General features: G+C 47.9%; 1 protein-coding gene across 2 annotated transcripts in view; it reads right to left on the minus strand.

Annotated features, from left to right (window-relative positions):
* Selenbp1 (selenium binding protein 1) overlaps positions 1-18,875 on the minus strand; it is a 53,916-nt gene that overhangs the window by 6,657 nt on the left and 28,384 nt on the right. The window contains exon 1 of one of the 2 annotated variants that reach the window (XM_010616503.3): positions 1,764-2,484. The exons of the other annotated variant lie outside the window; for it this stretch is intronic. Coding sequence (XP_010614805.1) covers positions 1,764-1,767 — 4 coding nt within the window. The 5' untranslated portion in view covers positions 1,768-2,484. Of the gene's footprint in view, positions 1-1,763; positions 2,485-18,875 lie in introns of those variants that run through there. 2 annotated transcript variants of the gene reach the window in all.

Below are 18,875 nucleotides of genomic sequence, written 5' to 3' on the forward strand. Positions count from 1 at the left end.
GTGTGTGTGTGTGTGTGTGTGTGTGTGTGTGTGTAGATGAGAAGCCGTGAGTATCCAGAGTCCAGCCTTACGGATCTCTGGGATCCTGATCCTGACATGGAGTCCAAAAACCAGCCAGGTTTCATGGCACAAGCCTATAGTCTCCACACTCTGGGAGGCTGGGACAGGAGGATTGCAAGTTCGAGCCCAGCCTGTGCAATTTGGCAAGACCCTGTCTCAAAATTAAAACAAAAAGTTGCTGTATGCGGCTCAGAGGGAGACCCATGGTTTAAGCTACAGTACCTCAAAAAATATTCTCAAGTTCTTTTTTTTTTTTTTGTACCGGGGATCGAACTTGGGTCTTTGCGCTTGCAAGGCAGGCCACCCAACCGCTGAGCTAAATCCCCAGCCCAATATTCTCAAATTCTAAACCTGGCTTCACTTCCAGATTTGACATCTGGTATCTCCACTTTCTCCCCTTCACTTGCCAAGGGACGAAATAACAATAACAATATCCCCTACCTACCTCTTAAGGTAGAGTCACAGGTCAAATAACATAGTCATGCTTACTTCCAAGTGAAGAGAAATACATAGAAATATGGGTAAATAAGACAATGTAGGCAGAAGTCCTTCCGAAGGCTGAAATCAAGACTGTGTCAATATGGGTAGGGCTGTCAGAGGTGGGAGAGAGGGCCAGGCAGTGTTGGATGCCCTGAGGGAGGAATGCAGTTGGGGGAAAGGGCATGGGGTCCGGAACAAAGGAATGAAGGAGACTTGTTTTTCTGTACAACCAAGTTGTGCCAGGGCTTGGCACAGGACACCAGGGGGAGGGGAAGGAGGTTGCTGGACATGGAAGGGAGGGAGATTCACAAAGTCTGAGACATCAAGATAGGTATGAAGAACTGGGGATCTAGCTCAATGGCACCGTGCCTGCCTTACAAGCATAAGGTCCTGAGTTCGATCCCTGATACTCCCGCAAAAAAAAGATATATATGAAGCCAGGTGTGGTGGCACATGCCTATAATACCAGCACTCTGGGAGGCTGAGGCAGGAGAATCACAAGTCTGAGCTCAGTCTGGGCAACTTAATGACTTAGCAAGACTCCATCTCAAAGTTTAAAGATACAGAAGGACTGGGGTGCAACTCAGTGTGAAGGCCCTGAGATCCTTCCTGGCACAGCCCCCTCCCAAAACAAAACAAAACAAAACAACACAACTATAAAGCTGAAGAGGCAGAGAGAGAAGTGAAAGTACCATAAAGATGTGGCTGGTTCCACAGCGTCAACCCAGCCCGGCTCTGTCCACCCGCCCAAACTTCCCGAGGTCAGGCTGCAGGCCACTCAGGCTGCAGGGTGCACTACTTCTCTTTCTGGGGGTGCCCTCCTGATTGAAGCACTCAGACAAGGGCGCTGAGCATCCTGGGTTTGAGATGAACCTGGGGGACCCCGAGTGGCTCTTCTATGCCTGGGTGGTGACAGGGCATCGGGCCAGTCCAGGGGGCAGCCAGCTCCAGGAGGCAAGTTCGCGCCTCTAGACTTCAGCCTGACACTAGGAGCCCACGGACGGAGGAGCAGGAGGGCTGAGGGACGGGGGGGGGGGAGAGGCACTGAAACAGGTCCCCAGTGAGACACTGCGGGGTCCCTGACTCCCCTCCAAAGTGACCCCCTGCGTGCTAGGAGCACGCGAGCGTGTGCGTGTGCGGACAATTCATGCAGGGAAGGGGCAATGAAGAGACCAGTCCCCCCTCACCTAACTGCCAGCCCCCCAGTTTTGAGTCGTGCTTACCCATGCTGCCAGCAGGGACACTTCGGACCTGACGGGTTGGAAGGAGTGGGCGGAGGCAGACGAGGTGGGAGCCGCGCGAGGTCAGGTGGCTGCGAGGGTGAGGGCAGGGGCAGAGGGAGAGGATTTATACAGCCAATCAGGGGCGGGGGCGGGGCGGGGCCGGGCTGAGGTCCAGGGAGAGCCGCAGAGCCGCCGGCCAGGACTCTCCAGGGGCCCCGTGGCTGGTGTTGGAGCTGGGGCTGGGGTGGTGCAGGAATGCGTGCGTGCCTGTGTTGGTGCGCACGCGCACGTGTGTACCTGGGCACGTGCAGACACCTGTGCCTGTGCCTTTAGTAGGTGCCTCCTGCATGGTGAGTTGTGTCTGTACACGCAGCTCCTGTGTGCTCCTGTGTTGCCTGTGCCTTTGTGTATGTGGCTGCGAGTGTGTGTAGTGGGCTTGCACGTTAGTATGGAGTGTGTACCAGTGTTTACATGGGTGTGCATGCGTGGCAGCGTACACGTTTCTGTGCCTACAAACGCTCATCCACGCATCTGGACAGGTCTCTTCCATTTGGGGTTCCTGGGGCTGCGGGCCACAACCAGCTCAGCTTCCCGGGCAGATGTCCCCTTGTTCCTCACATCTGTGCTCCACGAGGCCAGTCCGCTTGCTGGATGCTCCTCACCCTGTGGCCTTCCTGCCGCAGCTGCCCCCAAGGAGCAGGTGGAAGGCTGAGTTCCGGTTCCACTTTCCCAGAACAGTTGACTCCTCGGGCTTTGAAGTGGGAGAAAGTGCCTGTTATTACCCTCTATTAACCTTATAAACCTCAGGAGGTGAAAATGGAGCCTCCCCCTCATCTCCCAGCCTGGTGCTTAGCAGCCCTCAGGGGCTGGAAGGCAGCTCCACGGCTGCTGCCAAAGTCCCTCACTGGCCTGGGCTGAGGCAGGAAACCCGCTATCATGGAGGGCGCCCTCCGGCTGGAAGAGACCGGAACTGCCCTCGCTACTGCACCTGCTGATACAACAGCCCCAGGACAGGCAGGTGGCACCCGATAGCTGAGGAGCTTGACGCAGGGTTACCCCAAGCAGGGGTGAAGCCTGATCCCGTTAAGTTTGGGGCTGCCCTCCTCGACTCCCCACAGACTCACGCTGGCCGAGATGCCAGTGTTTGAAGGACTGGACGAGGCACTGTTCAAGGGAACTCTCTCAAACTGGCCTCCTGCCCCAGGAGCCAGGGGCCTCCTCTCTCTTCAGACTTGGCTGCTTGCCCAGGGAAACCCCTTTTTTGGCTCTTGGCGAAGTCTGCTGAGGGTGGCTTGGGGAACCCCTTTCATCTCCCTAGATGAAAGCTCCGGGGTGAGGTTTTTATTTGGTAGGGAGAAGGGTAAAGTTTGGACTTGAGGTTGCCAGTAGCGGCACTACTGGAACGGTTACAAAAATAAAGAGGCCTTCAGTGGAAGTACTGTGCCTCCCAAGAAGCAAGCCACATCTCACTGCTGGCAGAAGCCACAGAGACTGAGGAGCCAGAGAGAACGTCTCTATACTAAATAACTGTGACGGTATTCAAGAGTTCCTTCCCAGAAAGCAAGCCAGGGAGCAAGCAAGGGCGGAGGGAAGGGGAGAAAATCCGGGCCTCGGTGCACTGGTGAGGGACCATGCACCCATCAAGGAAGGCCCAGGGCCAGGGTCTTCCTCTGTCCCCAGGTCACTCAACCCCTCCTGAGGCCCTGTCCTCCCTCACCATGGCACCGTGGGCCGGCCAGCCATCAAAGCGGCCTCCTGTGTGCAGCTGCCCCACAGGGATGCCCTGGAGGCCTGCTTCCCGTCTCCTACCTTTTCCCTGGTTTCCTAGCTCCCTCCGCTCACCCTGCCTTCATTCTGACCCTCTGCACAGCCCCCTCCAGTTTCCATCTGCTTCTTCCTTCTGCTGCCCTGCTTTTGCCTGAGGCGGTCCACCATCGAGATCTGGAAGAGAGAAATCCCACCCCTGGCCTCTTGCAAAAGTTCTTAAGACGTTAACTGCACAAAAGCTTCTAGAGGACTGTGTTTGCCCTTGGGTCTGTTGTCGACTACCAGTTCCTCCCCGGCCTTGCACGCTGACCTGGCTGGTCTCCACAGCACCCCTATCCTCTTCCTCTGCCTTTTGTTTGACCTTTTGTTGTAGGGCCAGCTGGCTGGAAGGGGAAAGTTGTAGAAATCAATCCCAACCCTGGGTGCAGGGAGGCTGTCGGAGGAGAAGCACCCAGGGCCTCTTCCTTCTTCAGGCTCAGGCAGTACCTGGGCCTCCAGGCTGGGGGTGGACATGCCCTCCCTGTCTCCCTGCAGGCTCAGGAGCTGCAGGGCTTCCTCCCCAATCTGATCTACCCTTCCCTAGCCAGAAGCCAACTCAAAACTGGTGACTCCAAGATTCACAGCAGGAGATGGAGGGTGGGGGACACCCTGAGTGACCCCGGTGGCCACGATCACCAGGCTGGCTCCTTCGCCCAAAGCAACATGTGTGTGTGTGTGTGTGCGTGCACCAGTGTGTGCGTGCGTGCGTGTCTGTTTGTGCAAAAGCAGGGCTGGGCAGGGAGCCCATGTTTGTTTTGCTGTTGTTCAGTCCCAGGAAAGCACAGCCTTGGAGGAGGCAAGTAGCTGCCTGACAGTAGGCTGTGCAACTGTTGTTCCTGAACTCTGACCTCTGGGAACAAAAAGTGGATTCCTTGGGCCACACTGAGGCTGAGGGGTGCAGGGAGCCGCCACGCAGGAGGGTGGGCCATGGCTAGGTACCCCATTTCTCCTACCCTCAGCCAGATGTCTTTGAGCCCCTATAACCAATCAGATCCTAAGACCACAGATAGGTAGATGGGGAAGTCAGGAAAACCAGACTAAACCCAGTGAAGAGAAAGGACAAGTTGATTAAATTAGTCTCTATAAATAATTTAATGTAAAAATATTGGTAGTCTTTATCTCTAGTGAAACTAAAATGAAAAGAGAAGCCACAAAAGTCTGGACAAGGGAGCCTTATCAGGGAGAAAGGAGAATTCAAAGGTAAAAAGCATCCTGACCCTGCCTGCACGTACCCATTTTATCTTTGCTACGGTTACCTAGGTAATATCATTTCTGTTTTACTTCAGAAGAAGTCGAGGCCCAGAAAGGGCGAAGGTCACTCTGTCCGATGGAGGAGCATGTTTCCCACCCAGACTGTACAGCACAGTTTTTGTTGTAACTCCATGCCATTTTGTGTTTTTCATTTTGCTTTGTTTGGTTCATTGGGAAAGGAAAGCAAGGAGGTAGAAGAGCCAGAAAGAAACAAAGAAAGGGGGGAGATTTTGTTTTCAGGAAGCCCCAGGACAGAGACTCTCTTTCTGAGAGGGTTGGAGAAGTAAAGAAGCAATTGTCTGTTCAAATGAGTGGTGAGAGTTTGGGGGCATAGGGGTGGCAGAGGCCCCTTTGCTGCAGAAGAAGAGACCAGAAGGCTGTATGTCCAAGGGCCTCCTCAATGTTGAGCCGTGTTCTAGCTGAGCTACATTCCCAGCCCCCAACATTTTATGCCCCAGCCCTTTACATATTTTCATGAGACAGGTTCTCATGAAGTTGCCCAGGCTGGGCTTGAACTTGTGATCTTCCTGCCCAGCTTCCGGAATACCTGGGATTACAGGTGTGTACTACCACACCCAGATACTTTTATGTTTTTAAAAATAATGAGTAGGTAGTACTTTTGTAAGTAAAAGCCCAGACAAAAGTATTAAAGGGGAAAATGTAACGAGAAAGAAGGAGAAGATCGAATGGGACGTGGGTGAGGGCCGCAGTGGAAGCCCACGGGGGAGAAGCTCCGGCCCTGACCCGGCTGGAGGCAGCTCTCCGCCCACCTGCTGGCTTTTCCCTGGCAGACACCCACATGCACTCTCGTCCACGCACTCACTTGTCCACTTCTTGCATTCCGAAGACATTTCTGGAACACTGGTTTGGGGCCAGGGATGGTGGACAAAATGGTAAACAAGACAACACTGCTCCCTCTGCAGAGATGGTATTCTAGGGAGGAAAGCCAAGGATCAAGCAAATATACAGATAAATATCATTTCAGATGAGTGCTGTGAAGGAAGAAGGGTAACTTTAAGGGGGACAGGACAACACTCCGTAGGGTTGTGTCTGGTGTATTCAGGTAAGGGTTTGTATACAAACAAGCAACACAACAAACTAAAAATGAAGCACCCAGCCCAAACCACAGATGTATGGAAAATGCACACAAAGCACGGCAAGGAGACAGCTTGCAGGAGTTTGGGCAGGACTGGCTGCACAGGTTGAAGTTTTCCGCAGCTAAGCAGAGCTTCTGAGCCCTGTCCTCCTCATTTCTCCTCTCACTAACAGAAAGTTCTCACTCCTGGGGCAGGAGTGGTGCTTTCCAAGAGTTGGGTACCTGAAGTGCCTGGCGCCAGGCCGGGGCCCGTAGGCCTGCAGTCAGCACAGCCCAGCCCACAACAAACTGGAGCAGCACATAACTTTTTCTTCATTTTACATTGCTGAAACAGAGTATTACCAACTCACTTGGATATTCCTGCTCTCCTGATTGTCTCCAAAGAAGAGGAATTAATACCAGTGATGTTCTCCGCCAGCTGTGGATGCCTAAAACTTCACAATTAGCAGCTTAAGTCTTTGTGTTAAGGTGGCCTCAGGGCCTAAGGATAAGGGTCAGGGAAACCACGAAGGGTGAAAGAAGTTTTGTTTGTTTGCTTTTGTGGTACTGAGGATTGAATTCAAGGCCTTTGTACTGAGCTCAAGCCCACTTTGTTTTTCTTATTTTTTTGGTACGGTGATCGAACTCAGGTCCTTGTACTTGCGAGGCAGGCGATGGAACCACTGAGCTAAATCCCAGGACGTTTCTAGTTTTGAGGCAGGGTCTTATATTGCCCAGGTTGGCTTAGAACTTGTGATCCTACTGCTTCAGCCTCCTGAGTAGCTGGGATTACAAGCATGGGCCACTCAGCCAGGTTGAAATAAGGTATTTAAAAAGCAACTGGTCGGTCATGGTGGCATACACCTGTAATCCCAGCACTCTGAGGGGATGGCAATCACAAGTTTGAACCCAGCCTGGGCAATTTAGCAACGTAGCAAGACTGTCTCAACATGAAAAAATTTTTAAAAAAGGGGTGAGGATATAGCTCCATACAAAAGCCCTGGTTCAATTCCTAGTACTGGGGGGAAAAAAAAAGAAAGAAAGAAAAGAAAAAGAAAAGCAACTGCTTGCTATCTTCCTATTCTGCCTCCCTTGTGTGTGTGTGTGTGTGTGTGTGTGTGAACACAGGGGCTTCATGTGCTGTACAACTGAGCTACACCCTCAGCCCTACCTCCACCTATTAGAGACAATTATATAGACAGAAGAGATTGCTCTCTCTCTCTCTCTCAGTCTCTTTGCATCCGTTGAAAATTCAAAATATACTAAAGTAGAGGGAATGGGAATAATGAGCCCCTGGTAACGTCACCAACTTTTATCACCCTCTTGTTTCAGCTTGTCTTCGTCCCTCTTAGCCTCTCCTCCTCCTAACTTTATTTTTCATCTTAACTTTTCTTAGAAGTCAACCTCAGACATCATTTCCTGCCTTAATATTATTATTATCTCTGCAAGAAAATTCTTTGTTAGGCACAATAGCACGATCATGCCTAAACTAATTAATAACTTTACTATTGTTAGATATTAAATCAGTGCTGTGTCCCCTGATGTCCCACACATTTTTGTTTTCCAGTTTGAATCAAGAGTTAAAGAGGCCGCCTATCTTTCCACTGTTTACTAACTCTCTTAAATCTCCTTAATCTGCCTGTGTGAATGAAGGGCCCCTGAAGATCTCTTTCTGTTTAAATGAGGAAGAGTCTGTTACACGTCTAAGGTACAAGAAGAAAAAAGGAACTGGTAGAAGAGGCAGCAGCCTCTTTGGTTACAGGGACACAGGTGAAAAGTTCTGTCACCAACGCCCTCCCTTCAGCCTTCCCTCCTTGCCAAGCCTGGCTCCACAAGGGCTGAAGCAAGGACCATAAAATGCTTTTATGCGAGAGTCTCCTCTTGTACAGAGGGTTTGCTCCCTGTCAGTTACAGCACCTGGGAAGAAAATTACATCAGTCTTGGTTAATGGCCCAATTTAAGCCATCAAAACCCCTAATAAAGCTTCTATTTTGGACATGTTACAAAACTGTAAATAAAATATCCAAAGAAAAAGAAAAGCTCTTCTATTTGGGCCTGGGAAGGACCTTTGGTCCCTGGAGTCATACCCCGACTCAGCTTCCTCAGTAAGGCTTACGACAGGTAGAAACAAATCCTTTCCTTCTCCGGGGAGCCCAGGCCCCTGCTTTTTTGCCTCAGCACCCAGAGGCTCCCTGAGAGGGAGGTAGGGATCCTTCTCCCAGTGTCCCAGAAAGGCAGGAGCTAGAGATGCACTGGTACTTTGTCCTCCGTTCCCCATAGAATCAGGTGGTCGCCCGGACAGAGCCCCACCGCTCACCAGGGATCTGTTTGGTCTTCATGACACGTAGCCCAGCAGCTGTTTCCCGCTAGGGTCCCCAGCCCCCGTGGTCACACCCTTGTGGGAGACGCTGCAAGTGCCCATGGGAAATGGACACTGAGGGACACAGGACCCCAGCCTCCCTCTCTCCACTCATCGCAAGGCTGCTCAGAAACCGAGCGTAAAAAGTCTTAACCTGAAAAGCAATGACTGTTCCTAACATTCAGTGAAAACTGCCAGCAAATCAGCAGGAAGGTGAAAACACCCAAGGAGGAAGGGAGCAGAGACGAGAGGAGGCAGCCCTGAGCCAAGGAAGACCAAGGGTGGACCAGCGCCACCAAAGCTAAGAAGCGTCAGGAAGGCTTCCTCCCAGGACCCTCAGAGGAGCAAGGCCCCGCTGCAGCCACCTTGGCTTGGGACTGCCAGCTTCCAGAACTGTAAGATGGTAATAAGTTTCTGCTGCTAAAAAAATAAATAAATGAAAATGAAGGGCTGGGGATTTAGCTCAGTAGTGTCATTGCCTGCCTCGCAAGAAGCAAGGTCCTGAGTTTGATTCCCAGTACCAAAAATAAATAAAATAATAAAATAAAATAAAAATAAAAACAACACAGAAATATTCCAAGCATATGAAAATGCAATGTAAATGGCTAACAAAACAAGTAATCAATCTCATTTCCCATTAGAGAAATGCTTGTTAAACCAATAGTAAGCATTATTTTAAAATATTAGGACCGGGGATTTAGCTCAGTGTTTCTGCTGCCTGCCTTGCAAGTGCAAGGTCCTGAGTATGATCCCCGGTATCAAAATTAAAAAAAATATATATTAATAATATCCAGAGTTAGAAGGAGTCGGGGGGGAAAGGCTATTCATATTCATATTCTTTTTGTTTTTGTGGTACCAGGGATCAAACTCGGGACCTTGTGCTTGCGAGGCAGTTGGTGGAACCACTGAACTAAGTCCCCTGCCCCAGGATATTCATATTCTGGTGGCAAGAATATAAAATGGTAGAACACTGGACTGGGGGGTGTAGCTCAGTGGTGGAGCACTTGACTAGCATGTGTGAGGCCCTAGTTCAATCACCACTACTAAGAGAAAGGAAGAAAGAGAAAGAAAGAAAGAAAGGGAAGAGCAGAGCATTGTTAGAAGGTGAGATAGCAACACCTAGCACCATTTCAAATGGAAACCCACTTTAGCGCTCTACTCTACAGAAACAGACAAGTAAGTGCACAAGCGTGTGAATGTGATTATCATTGCAACATCGTTCACAATGGTGAAGACCTGGGAACAACCAATAAGGAAGTGGGGGAAAGAAGCACCAGCTTAAATATCGTATGGTTTCTCTTTTATGGAGAAACACAAATTATAAACAAAGAGCAAAATAAAAGATAACTAATAGGAAGTAGGAAGATAGAGTTTTCTGGAATGGGAAGGGGCTCAAGAGATGTGGGGGAGGAAAGGAGGAAAAAGGAATTGGGATGTGTTATATATTGTACCAGTGCCACACCGGGAATGTAAACGATACGTACTACAAACATGTACTACTAATAAAAAAGGAATTTTTTTTTTGTACCAGGGATCGAACTCAGGTCCTTGCACTTGTGAGGCAGGCGGCAGAACCACTGAGCTAAATCCCCGGCCCGCCCAAAGAGGAAATGGTGAAATATATCATAGAACATCCATAATTTAAAACATCAAGCAACCACAATGTATAGTTTTATAAATACAATACTAACATGGAAGGATTTCCAAGAAACGTGGCTGGGAGGAAAACCAGAGAAATACGTATAAAATTAACTTAATTAATTAACTAACTTACACAGCACTGGGATGGAACTCTTCACACCCAGCTCTATCCCCAGCCCTTCTTACTTTTTACTTTGAGACAGGATCTCCCTGAATTGCTGGGTTGCCCAGGCTGGGCTCGAACTTGGGATCTTCATGGGTCAGATTCCCACCACACCTGACTTACAGTTTTAATTCATTAAATTTATTTATTTAAATTGTACAGATATATTTATCTGTATGTCTATAAAAAAAGGTTTTGTAGAGATAAAGCTTCTCTTGTACAAATGTAACTGACGGTAACTTCTGGAGACTTGGATTCTAGGGAGCCATTTTTATCTTTCATGTTGTATATCAATTATATACTTTATAATTTTTTATATTAAATTGATACAATGCACAATTTAAACATTGAAATAGAGAATATGATAATGTTATTGTCTAGTAGATGGGCATAAGTTTTAAAAATTGAGGGGCTGGAGGGCTGGAGATTTAGCTCAGTGGTTCTGCTGCCTGCCTCACAAGTGCAAGGACCCGAGTTCCATCCCTGGTACAAAAAAAAAAAAATAAATAAAAAAAAATTAAGGGGCTGGTGATGTAGCTTAGCTGTACAATAATCGTATTACAGGCCCTGGGTTTGATTTCTAGCACTGGTAGACAGACAGACAGACAGGCAAAAGGTTCAGATCTGGTGAGATTATGAGGAAAGTACACACTCATTCAGGACCAATAAGAGTGTCACTTAGTGTCCTAGTAGAAAAGGCAATTGGAGGATGTCTGTCCAAGTTACATGGTGCATAGTGCTTGATCAAGGAATCCTACTTCCAGGGTGCAGTCCCATGGAAATACCCATTCAAGTAGGCAGAAATAAGTAATATTAACAGCTCTCATTTATGAAATGCTTAATATGGCCTTGGGATCATTCTAACCACTGGGTGCTGTTCTAAAGGTACTGAAATGGGCCGTGTATGGTGGTGCATGCCTGTAATCCCAGCACTCAGGAGGCTGAGGCAGGAGGATTGCTATGAGTTCGAGACCAGCCTGGTCTACATAGTGAGTTCCAGGTCAGTCTCAACTACATAGTGAAGACCCTGTCTCAAAAAAAAAGGTACTGAAATGAACCACACTTGCTCCTATAAAAGCCAGCTCTGTTGTCCTCCACTGCTTGGTCTGTGGAGTTTGGTTTGGGAGCTCGGACTAGGAGGGTAAGGCACAGAATCACCAGGCAGACTCTGGGGAGGTTTCTGGAACGCTTCTGCTTTATAGGAAATGCAGAGGCTTATATAGCTTATGTGTGGACAATCACGGGGGAGGAGCATTTGATTACACGGCACTTTCTTATAGGTTATGCAGTAGTGGAGAACACTGGGTGCTATCTTATTGGCTGGACATATGGTGGGGTGATTTTTCTTGGGCAAGGTGAAGGAGTCACAGACTAGGGGCGGAGGTACAGCCTGTTAGACCCAGCCTCTACGCACTCAGGTGAGTTAGCTCAGCCTCAGAGAGGTCTTCGAGTTTGCTCAGAAGACAGGAGTGTGGCGCACCTGGCCCAGCCAGGCTTGAACTTCTCCCACACAGCTTGGTATTAGAGAAGCGTCAGGTCATTCTGTAAGCTCTTCATATACTTGGCCTTACTTTTTATAAGAACTCTATGAACAGCAAATGAAGTTCATATGGAGAGGGGTTCCAGCTTATCAAGGGGCACTAATGCTAAAAATCAGACAGGCAGCGAGTAGCTGAGCCCTGGATTTGAATCTGGTGGCCCGTTTTGAACTCTGGGAAGCCCTGCACTGTAGAGTCCTTGGTCTCACAACCTTCCCAGCATCCCAGGAGGCAAGAGGTTCTGTGTTTTACTGTTTCTGTTTCCCGCAGCCACACCCCACCCCACACCCTGGGCACTGGAGTTTGAGGGCTAGGGGCAGTGGCTTCTGAGTGGGATCCAGGACCAGGACAGACTTCCTGGCTGCAGTTGAACCACTAGGACTTCATGACCCAATGGATTCAATGGGGTTTAGCAAACTGGGCCATGGAAGTGAGCCCCAGTGTCCAGGGTGGGCCCGGGGGGGGGGGGGGGGGTCAAGGCCTGGCTCGCTCACTCTGGTAAACTGTGGTTCTTCTTTTGATAAACAACCCTTTGGACTCAGGTGATCTTATCACTCAAGTCTGCACCCAAACCAAGGATTATCGGACCCAGCTAGCCAGGCCAGGGGCGCACAGCCTGGGAGCTCCTCCTGCTCAGGTAGAACTAGGCTGAGCCTGAGAAGACCCTGGAGCTGAGGGAGTTGCCATCCCCAGCTCGCTCCCAGCCTGCCCTAGCCTGCCAGTAGCCGCTCCTTTTTCTGTCTACCGAGGGGAATCAAGGAGAGATCATGCATTACATCTGAGAAGAAAAACATTCCAACCTGGATTACAGGTAGCTAGCTGGCTTCCCACCAGGCACCTCCACTAGCCAAATGGGCTATTATTAAGAGATTAAATGTTAGAGCCAGGGTGCTGTGTCTCAATTCTGGTTCCATCAGTTACTTACCTCTCCCTCCGTTTTCTCATTTCTGCAAGAACAACAATAAAAATTTCTACCCCCATTAGGTTGTTTCAAAATTTACATGGCATTATCTATAAAGCACCCAGAAAGGCATCCAGAATGTAATATGCACTCTTACAGTTCTTACTGCAACAGTAAACCTCTTCTAACTGGAGGTCTATCCATTGCACAAGCATGTGAACATACTTAATACTACTGAGCTGTTCACTTAAAAATGGTTGAGGGGGTAAATTTAATGTTATGTGTTTTAACCATAATTTTAAAAAAACCTATAAAATAAACAGGCCCGGAGGTGTAGCTCAGTGACAGACTTTTTTTTTTTTTTTGTACTGGGGATCAAACTCAGGTCCTTGTGCTTGCAAGGCAGGCAGCAGAACCACTGAACTAAATCTCTGGCCCAGTGATGGACCATTTGACTATTATGTGTAAAGGTCCTGGGTTTGATCCCCAGCACTAAAAAAAATAGTCACGAAATACAAAAATAGAAATTTTTAAGCATAGAATTTTAGTACTAAGATATTTAATTTCAAGTCTAAAAAGTGAGTGGTCTTTTTTTCCAAAATGCTGATAATTTATTAATTATTTATTAATACCGCTTGACTTTAAAAACAATCATGTAGCCCTTTGAGATGTGGCCTTGGCAGCTAGTAGAGAGGAAAAATCCTTCAGAGGGCACATTTCAGCTAGAGCTTGTCATTAATAGGGCTGTGCTGCCGGAGGGTGTGTACTGACCCTGAACAGGACTGGGGGTTTGGCTGGCTCGACAGACTCGGGTAGGATGAAACTGGAGGGCCCGGGCAAGGGCCTCGGATCTCACGAGGGAAAGGCCTCTGACCCCGCGCCCTCAGCCCCCCGCCTGGAAGCTGCTCCCGCGCAGGGAGCAAATCTGCTTTGTGGATCATTCCGTTTCCTCCCCGGATGTTCCAGGCGCGATCAGAGGCAGCACAGGGTCTTCGCTGGAGGTCCCTGAGGCACTCAGAAGCCACCAGACCAGCCTCCGCCAGCTGTGGGCCTCCTGGACGCCTCATACACCACGGCGGTGTCCCACACGGCGTGGCTTCCGACAAAGGCCTCCTTGTGCGGGGAGAAACTGGCCACGATGTCTCGCATCTACGAGGCTCTGCAAGGATGACCTCTTTCGACCTCAGGGTACCCCTACGCCCTGACACTGTTACTGTCCTCACCTCACATAAGGAAACCGATTGCCCAGAGTTAACAGTAGGTGAGGGGGTGGTGAGACGTGTGTCCAACCAGGCAGTCTGGCTGCCGAGTCCACGCTCTGAGCCACCCGAGGGCCCCTGGGATCACGGGGCTCATCACGCACCTACGTCTGGGAAACAGTGGCCCCGTGGAAGACCGGTTACGGCGGAAGCTTCTGAGGTTGAAGCGCTGCCCACAGAGGGCACTTTATGCTCCGAGCACCATTGCTGCCTCAGCCAGGATACGCGAGGGACCCAGGAGCCGAGAGGAGGAGGCCGGAGGGGGCCCTTCACTGTCACAGCGGATACCCCGCTGAAACCTCTTGCTGTCCCGCGCCTCAGGGTTCTGCTGGCTTAAAGATGTGGTACCTGCAGGAGATTTTCTGGGATCACCAAGAACCCAGTAGTGCGTAGAACTGGAACCTGAGATGGCCACCTTGCTACTCTGGGCTCTTCCAGCCGTTTTGAGAGCGGCCAGAAGCAGAAGACAGCTGTTACCTGGAGACTTAGGGGTGAACACTCGGAAACGGAATAACATCCATGAGGCAGGTTTGCTTTCTAGCAGGTTCAGGGAGAGGCTGGGTGCAAGCCAGGGCAATCTCCATGGATACCTTGTATCACCGAGTTGGGTGGCTCAAGTTGACGAGAAATGAAAGTAGCAGAAATGAGAGACAGAGTTCAGAGCTTCCAGCAGTGGAGTTTTAGGTTTTCCCACAGAGAAAAGCCAACTGCAGTAACTGAGGAGTTGAACTCTGGTACCAGGTTCCCTGGGCCCGAGTCTGGATACTAAGTAGACGTGCTGACTGTGTACCTTGTTCCTCCTTAGTTCCCACATCTGTTAATATGGGGGTGCGTGAAAATTTGTATCTCAAATGGTAATTGTGAGAATTAAGTGATACTTGTAAAGCACTCGGCATGCAATAAACACTCTATTAATGTTCGTTATTAATAAGGCAGAGGAAAAAGTAAAAGAGAAAAGTCATAAATACCAGCTAGGGCCTCAGGACCAGTTGTGAAAATGAGACTCATATACACGAAAGCCTGTGTGGTTTTATTTGTAATAGCCAGAAACTGGAAAGCCACCCAGATGCCCTTTAGCGTGCGAGTGATTAAACAAACCAGGGGCCATCCATCATGGTGCATGACTCAGCAACGAGAGAGCATGAATTACTGACACACTACTTGCATAAGTCTCCAGACACGGTGCATGACAAAAGCCAGTGGCAAAAAATCACATACTGCCTGATTCCAATGAACGAGCGTTAGCTAGGGGAGGTGGGGAAGGGAGAGGAAGGCAGTTTGGCTATAAAGGGGCAACAGGAGGTTCCTCCGTAGTATTGGCTAGTTTCTGAGGTGTGAACCTTCCTCTGTGGCTGACTTCACACTTAATATGAGACATCACTAAACGGAACTGGAAAGAGAGGTGTGCGGTGAGGATTTCTGAGTCAGTGCAGGCCAGCAACACTTTTTCCTCTACTGACCGGGCACGTTAGAAAGGTTACTACTCTTCCCATGCTGCAGGGACAGACACTCATCCATTGTCAATGACTCAAACACTAGGGCCGGGGATTTAGCTCAGTGGTTCTGTCATCCGCCCAGGCTGTCCTCAGACTCCAATTCTCCTGCCTCAGCCTCCCAAGTGCTGGGATTATAGGCGTGCACCACCATGCTCGGCTCAGAAAAGTTATTTTCCCTGCCTTCTAGTGGGTAGTTGCACACACTGCCGCCTCACCGAGTGGTCTCCCGTCTGGGGTGCTGAGCTATTTCTTCTGTCGCACTGAATCCTATTTTCTTCTCCTCCAACAGATACCTCATTTTGTTTCTCTGCTCACCTTTGAAGAGCATTTAGACCGTTTCCAATTTCTTGCTGTCATAAACAGCGCTCTAATGAAGTCCTTGAACTCATCCCCTTCCGCGTGTGTGTGTGTCTGTAGGTGATAGGTTTCCTGGCTCAGTTAGCATGTGTGCTTTGAAGTTTTACTACATATTGACAAGCTGTTTTCAAAATGGTCGTGTCAACTTTCACTCTCATTGGCGGTCTATAAAAGTACAACACCCCGATTTCGTGTCTGCTAATCAGTGAAAAAAATTTCTGATAATCAGAGTTTTACTTTGAATTTTTGTGTTGATTAGCAAAGTGCGCATCTTTTGTTTTAGTTTTGATTTTTACTTGTTTATATATTTTGAGAAGCTGGGGCTCAAACTCAGGCCCTTGTAAATGTTGAACAGACATGCTACCACTGAGGCATCCCCAGCCCCGATGTTTTTATTGACTAACCATTTGGCTTCTCTTTTTTTGAGACAGGGTCTCACTATGTAGTTAAGACTGACCTGGAACTCACTATGTAGCCCCGGCTGGTCTCGAACGCACAGCGATCCTCTTGCCTCAGCCTCCCGAGTGCTGGGATTACAGGAATACGCCACCACGCCCAGCCCTGGCTTTCTTTTCTATACATTATCATTTATATTATTTATTCATTTCATTAGAATAGGTTATGCTTTTAAAAAAGTGATATGCATGTGTTGTGAATTCTAGTTCTTTATTATTTTTTTTTTATTTTTGGTACCGGGGATCAAACTCGGGTCCTTGTGCTTGCAAGGCAGGCGGTGGAACCACTGAGCTAAATCCCCGGCCCCTGAATTCTAGTTCTTTACATGGTGTATTGTTTCCCAGTCTGTTACTGATAAAATTATTATTATTATTATTATTATTATTATTATTATTATTATTATTATTATTATTATTTTAGTTCTGAGGATTGAACCTAGGTCCTTGAATTTTTTATCTTCCTACCTCCCAGTTGAGCTGGGATTTCCAGCCACTACACTAGGCCCTTTCTTTTGTCTTATTTTCTTCTGTGTTAATTTCCAGCCCCTCAGAAGCAGTGACAATGTCTTGTCTTATTCTTTACTTTAACCATATTAGGTGACTTACATCTAAAGTTTTTTCATTAATTTTTTTGATGGACAATACTTCATTAGTTGTAGTAGTCTTCCCACGAACGGTGGCTAAACAGTATGAACTACTCTTTCTGCTTCCACTGAAATAATTACACATTTTCTCTTTTTGTAATTTGGTCAATTACATGATGAACTATGATTTAATATACTGTTGGGTACAACTTGCTAATATGTTGTATGTTTAGCAGCCAAAACTTTTCTGAAAGTCTCCTTGCCTTTAATTTCAGTGACCTCTCCCAGGACTGGGATCACTAGTCAGCCAGGCCTTGGATCTTACCGTAAGAACAGAAAGGGGCCGGGGATTTAGCTCAATGGCACCATGCCTGCCTCATAAGTGCTAGGTGTTGAGTTTGATCCCCAGTACTGGGGGGGCAAAAAAGCTATCCAGAGAAGAACTAACACTGACTTAGAGGTTCAGATCTCTGCATTGCCTTAGGTAGCCACATCTTCCCCATTCAAGAAAGCTACCATTCATTATCTTTTCCATCTTGACACTTTCTTATCCTCATTTATATGGGAGAGAGAATGATTTCAGAACAAAAATTCCTGAATGTCTAGGACTGACTTTGCTGCTAGAAATGAGCTTTCTCCTTGTCAAGAAATCCCAAAATGAGGGGGATTAAAAATAGTAAAGTAGAGGCTGGCAAAAAAAAAAAAAATTGTGTGTGTGTGTGTGTGTGTGTGTGTGTGTGTACATAGCCTCCCTGGAACCTAGAATTGAGAAACCTAGAAAACAACAATTAGGTGGTGAAAAAAAAATTAGACCTCTAGTATCAGGAGGGAGTACAACACAGAGAAAAGAACAGAGCAGCCTGGAATGCTAGCCCTAGCTCCTGGTGGAGGGGGGAAACCTGTCTCCACTAAGAAAATCTATGCCTCAGCTTGGACTGTTGCCACAGCCTGGGGTGTACGGACAGAGGGGCTTCTAGAGTGGAGCAGTGCCTCAGACCCTACGGAACTCCTCCCTAGGACACACTCCCCGGCCACAGGCCGTAACAGTAGATGGAGAGAGCGGTGAATTGGGGTGCACAGAGGGACACAAACTGGGAGTGGCTGGAGTGACTCACACCCTAGGGCAAAAACCACCAACTACACCCAGAGGGAAACACAGGACAGGATCCAGTATTCACACACAGTGGGTGAGTCTTCCTCCCCCATGTCTAGTTGATTCCAATACTGCAGACCCTGAAAAGAAACAGCTCATTAAAAACGTGGAGGAAATTTTGGGGGGTACTCATTTTTTTCTTTCTTTTGGGATTTGGGGTTTTTCTTTATTTTGCTTTCTGCTTTTCCATTTTCTTCTTTCTCCTCTTCTTTTCTGTTAGCTTTATTTAACTTTCTTTTCTTTTACTCCTTAATAGGAAACTTAATTTCACTTTCCTCTTTTCTCATCTTTTCTTTTTCTTTCTTGCTTTCATCTTCTTCTTCTTCTTCTTCTTTTTTTTTTTTTTTTGGTATCAGGGATCAAACTCAGGACCTTGTGCTTGCAAGGCAGGCAGCGAAACCACCGAGCTAAATCACCAACTCTTTCTTTTTGAAAATTTACTTCTTTTACTCCCATTCCCATCCCAGTCCATTTTTACTACTATTACTCTTTAGTAAATATCTGTTTACTTAATGAGATGCTATTGCTCTTGGATTCTTTTATATTTTAATGGTGTTATAGTTATTGGACTTAGTAGATATTAAATATTGTGTGTCAATATTTAGCTCATCAATGGGGAAAATTTAGCTCATATTTGTTTCTAAACGATAGCTGTAGATCTTTTTTCTGTGGTTAAAAGTGGTATCGTGGTAGCTTCTATTGGTTCTTATGGTATGTCAGTATCCAGACTGTCTTTGATGATTGTTGCTGGTTCCGTTACTATTACCAGAGTGGTGTTCCTGTTCTCTGGTTTTTACTATATGTTAATATCTGGTTTGCCTCTGCATGATAAACAACAGTGTGGTCTTACTTCCAGAGAGCTGTGTGCTTGGCTAATTACACTATACCTCCTCCCCTCACAAATAATGCAGGCAGTTGGATTTTGGGACAGAGGCAAAGGCCTATAGTTGGGCCTGCCCAGAGAGCAGCACTGAGAGGGCCGGGGATTTGGCTCAGTGGTTCCACCACCTGCCTCGCAAGCACAGGACCCGAGTTCAAACCCCGGTACCAAAAAAAAAAAAAAAAAAAAAAAAA

Source organism: Fukomys damarensis, unplaced genomic scaffold, assembly GCF_012274545.1.
Source record: "Fukomys damarensis isolate Sample0158 unplaced genomic scaffold, DMR_v1.0_HiC HiC_scaffold_33, whole genome shotgun sequence".
NCBI lineage: Eukaryota > Metazoa > Chordata > Mammalia > Rodentia > Bathyergidae > Fukomys > Fukomys damarensis.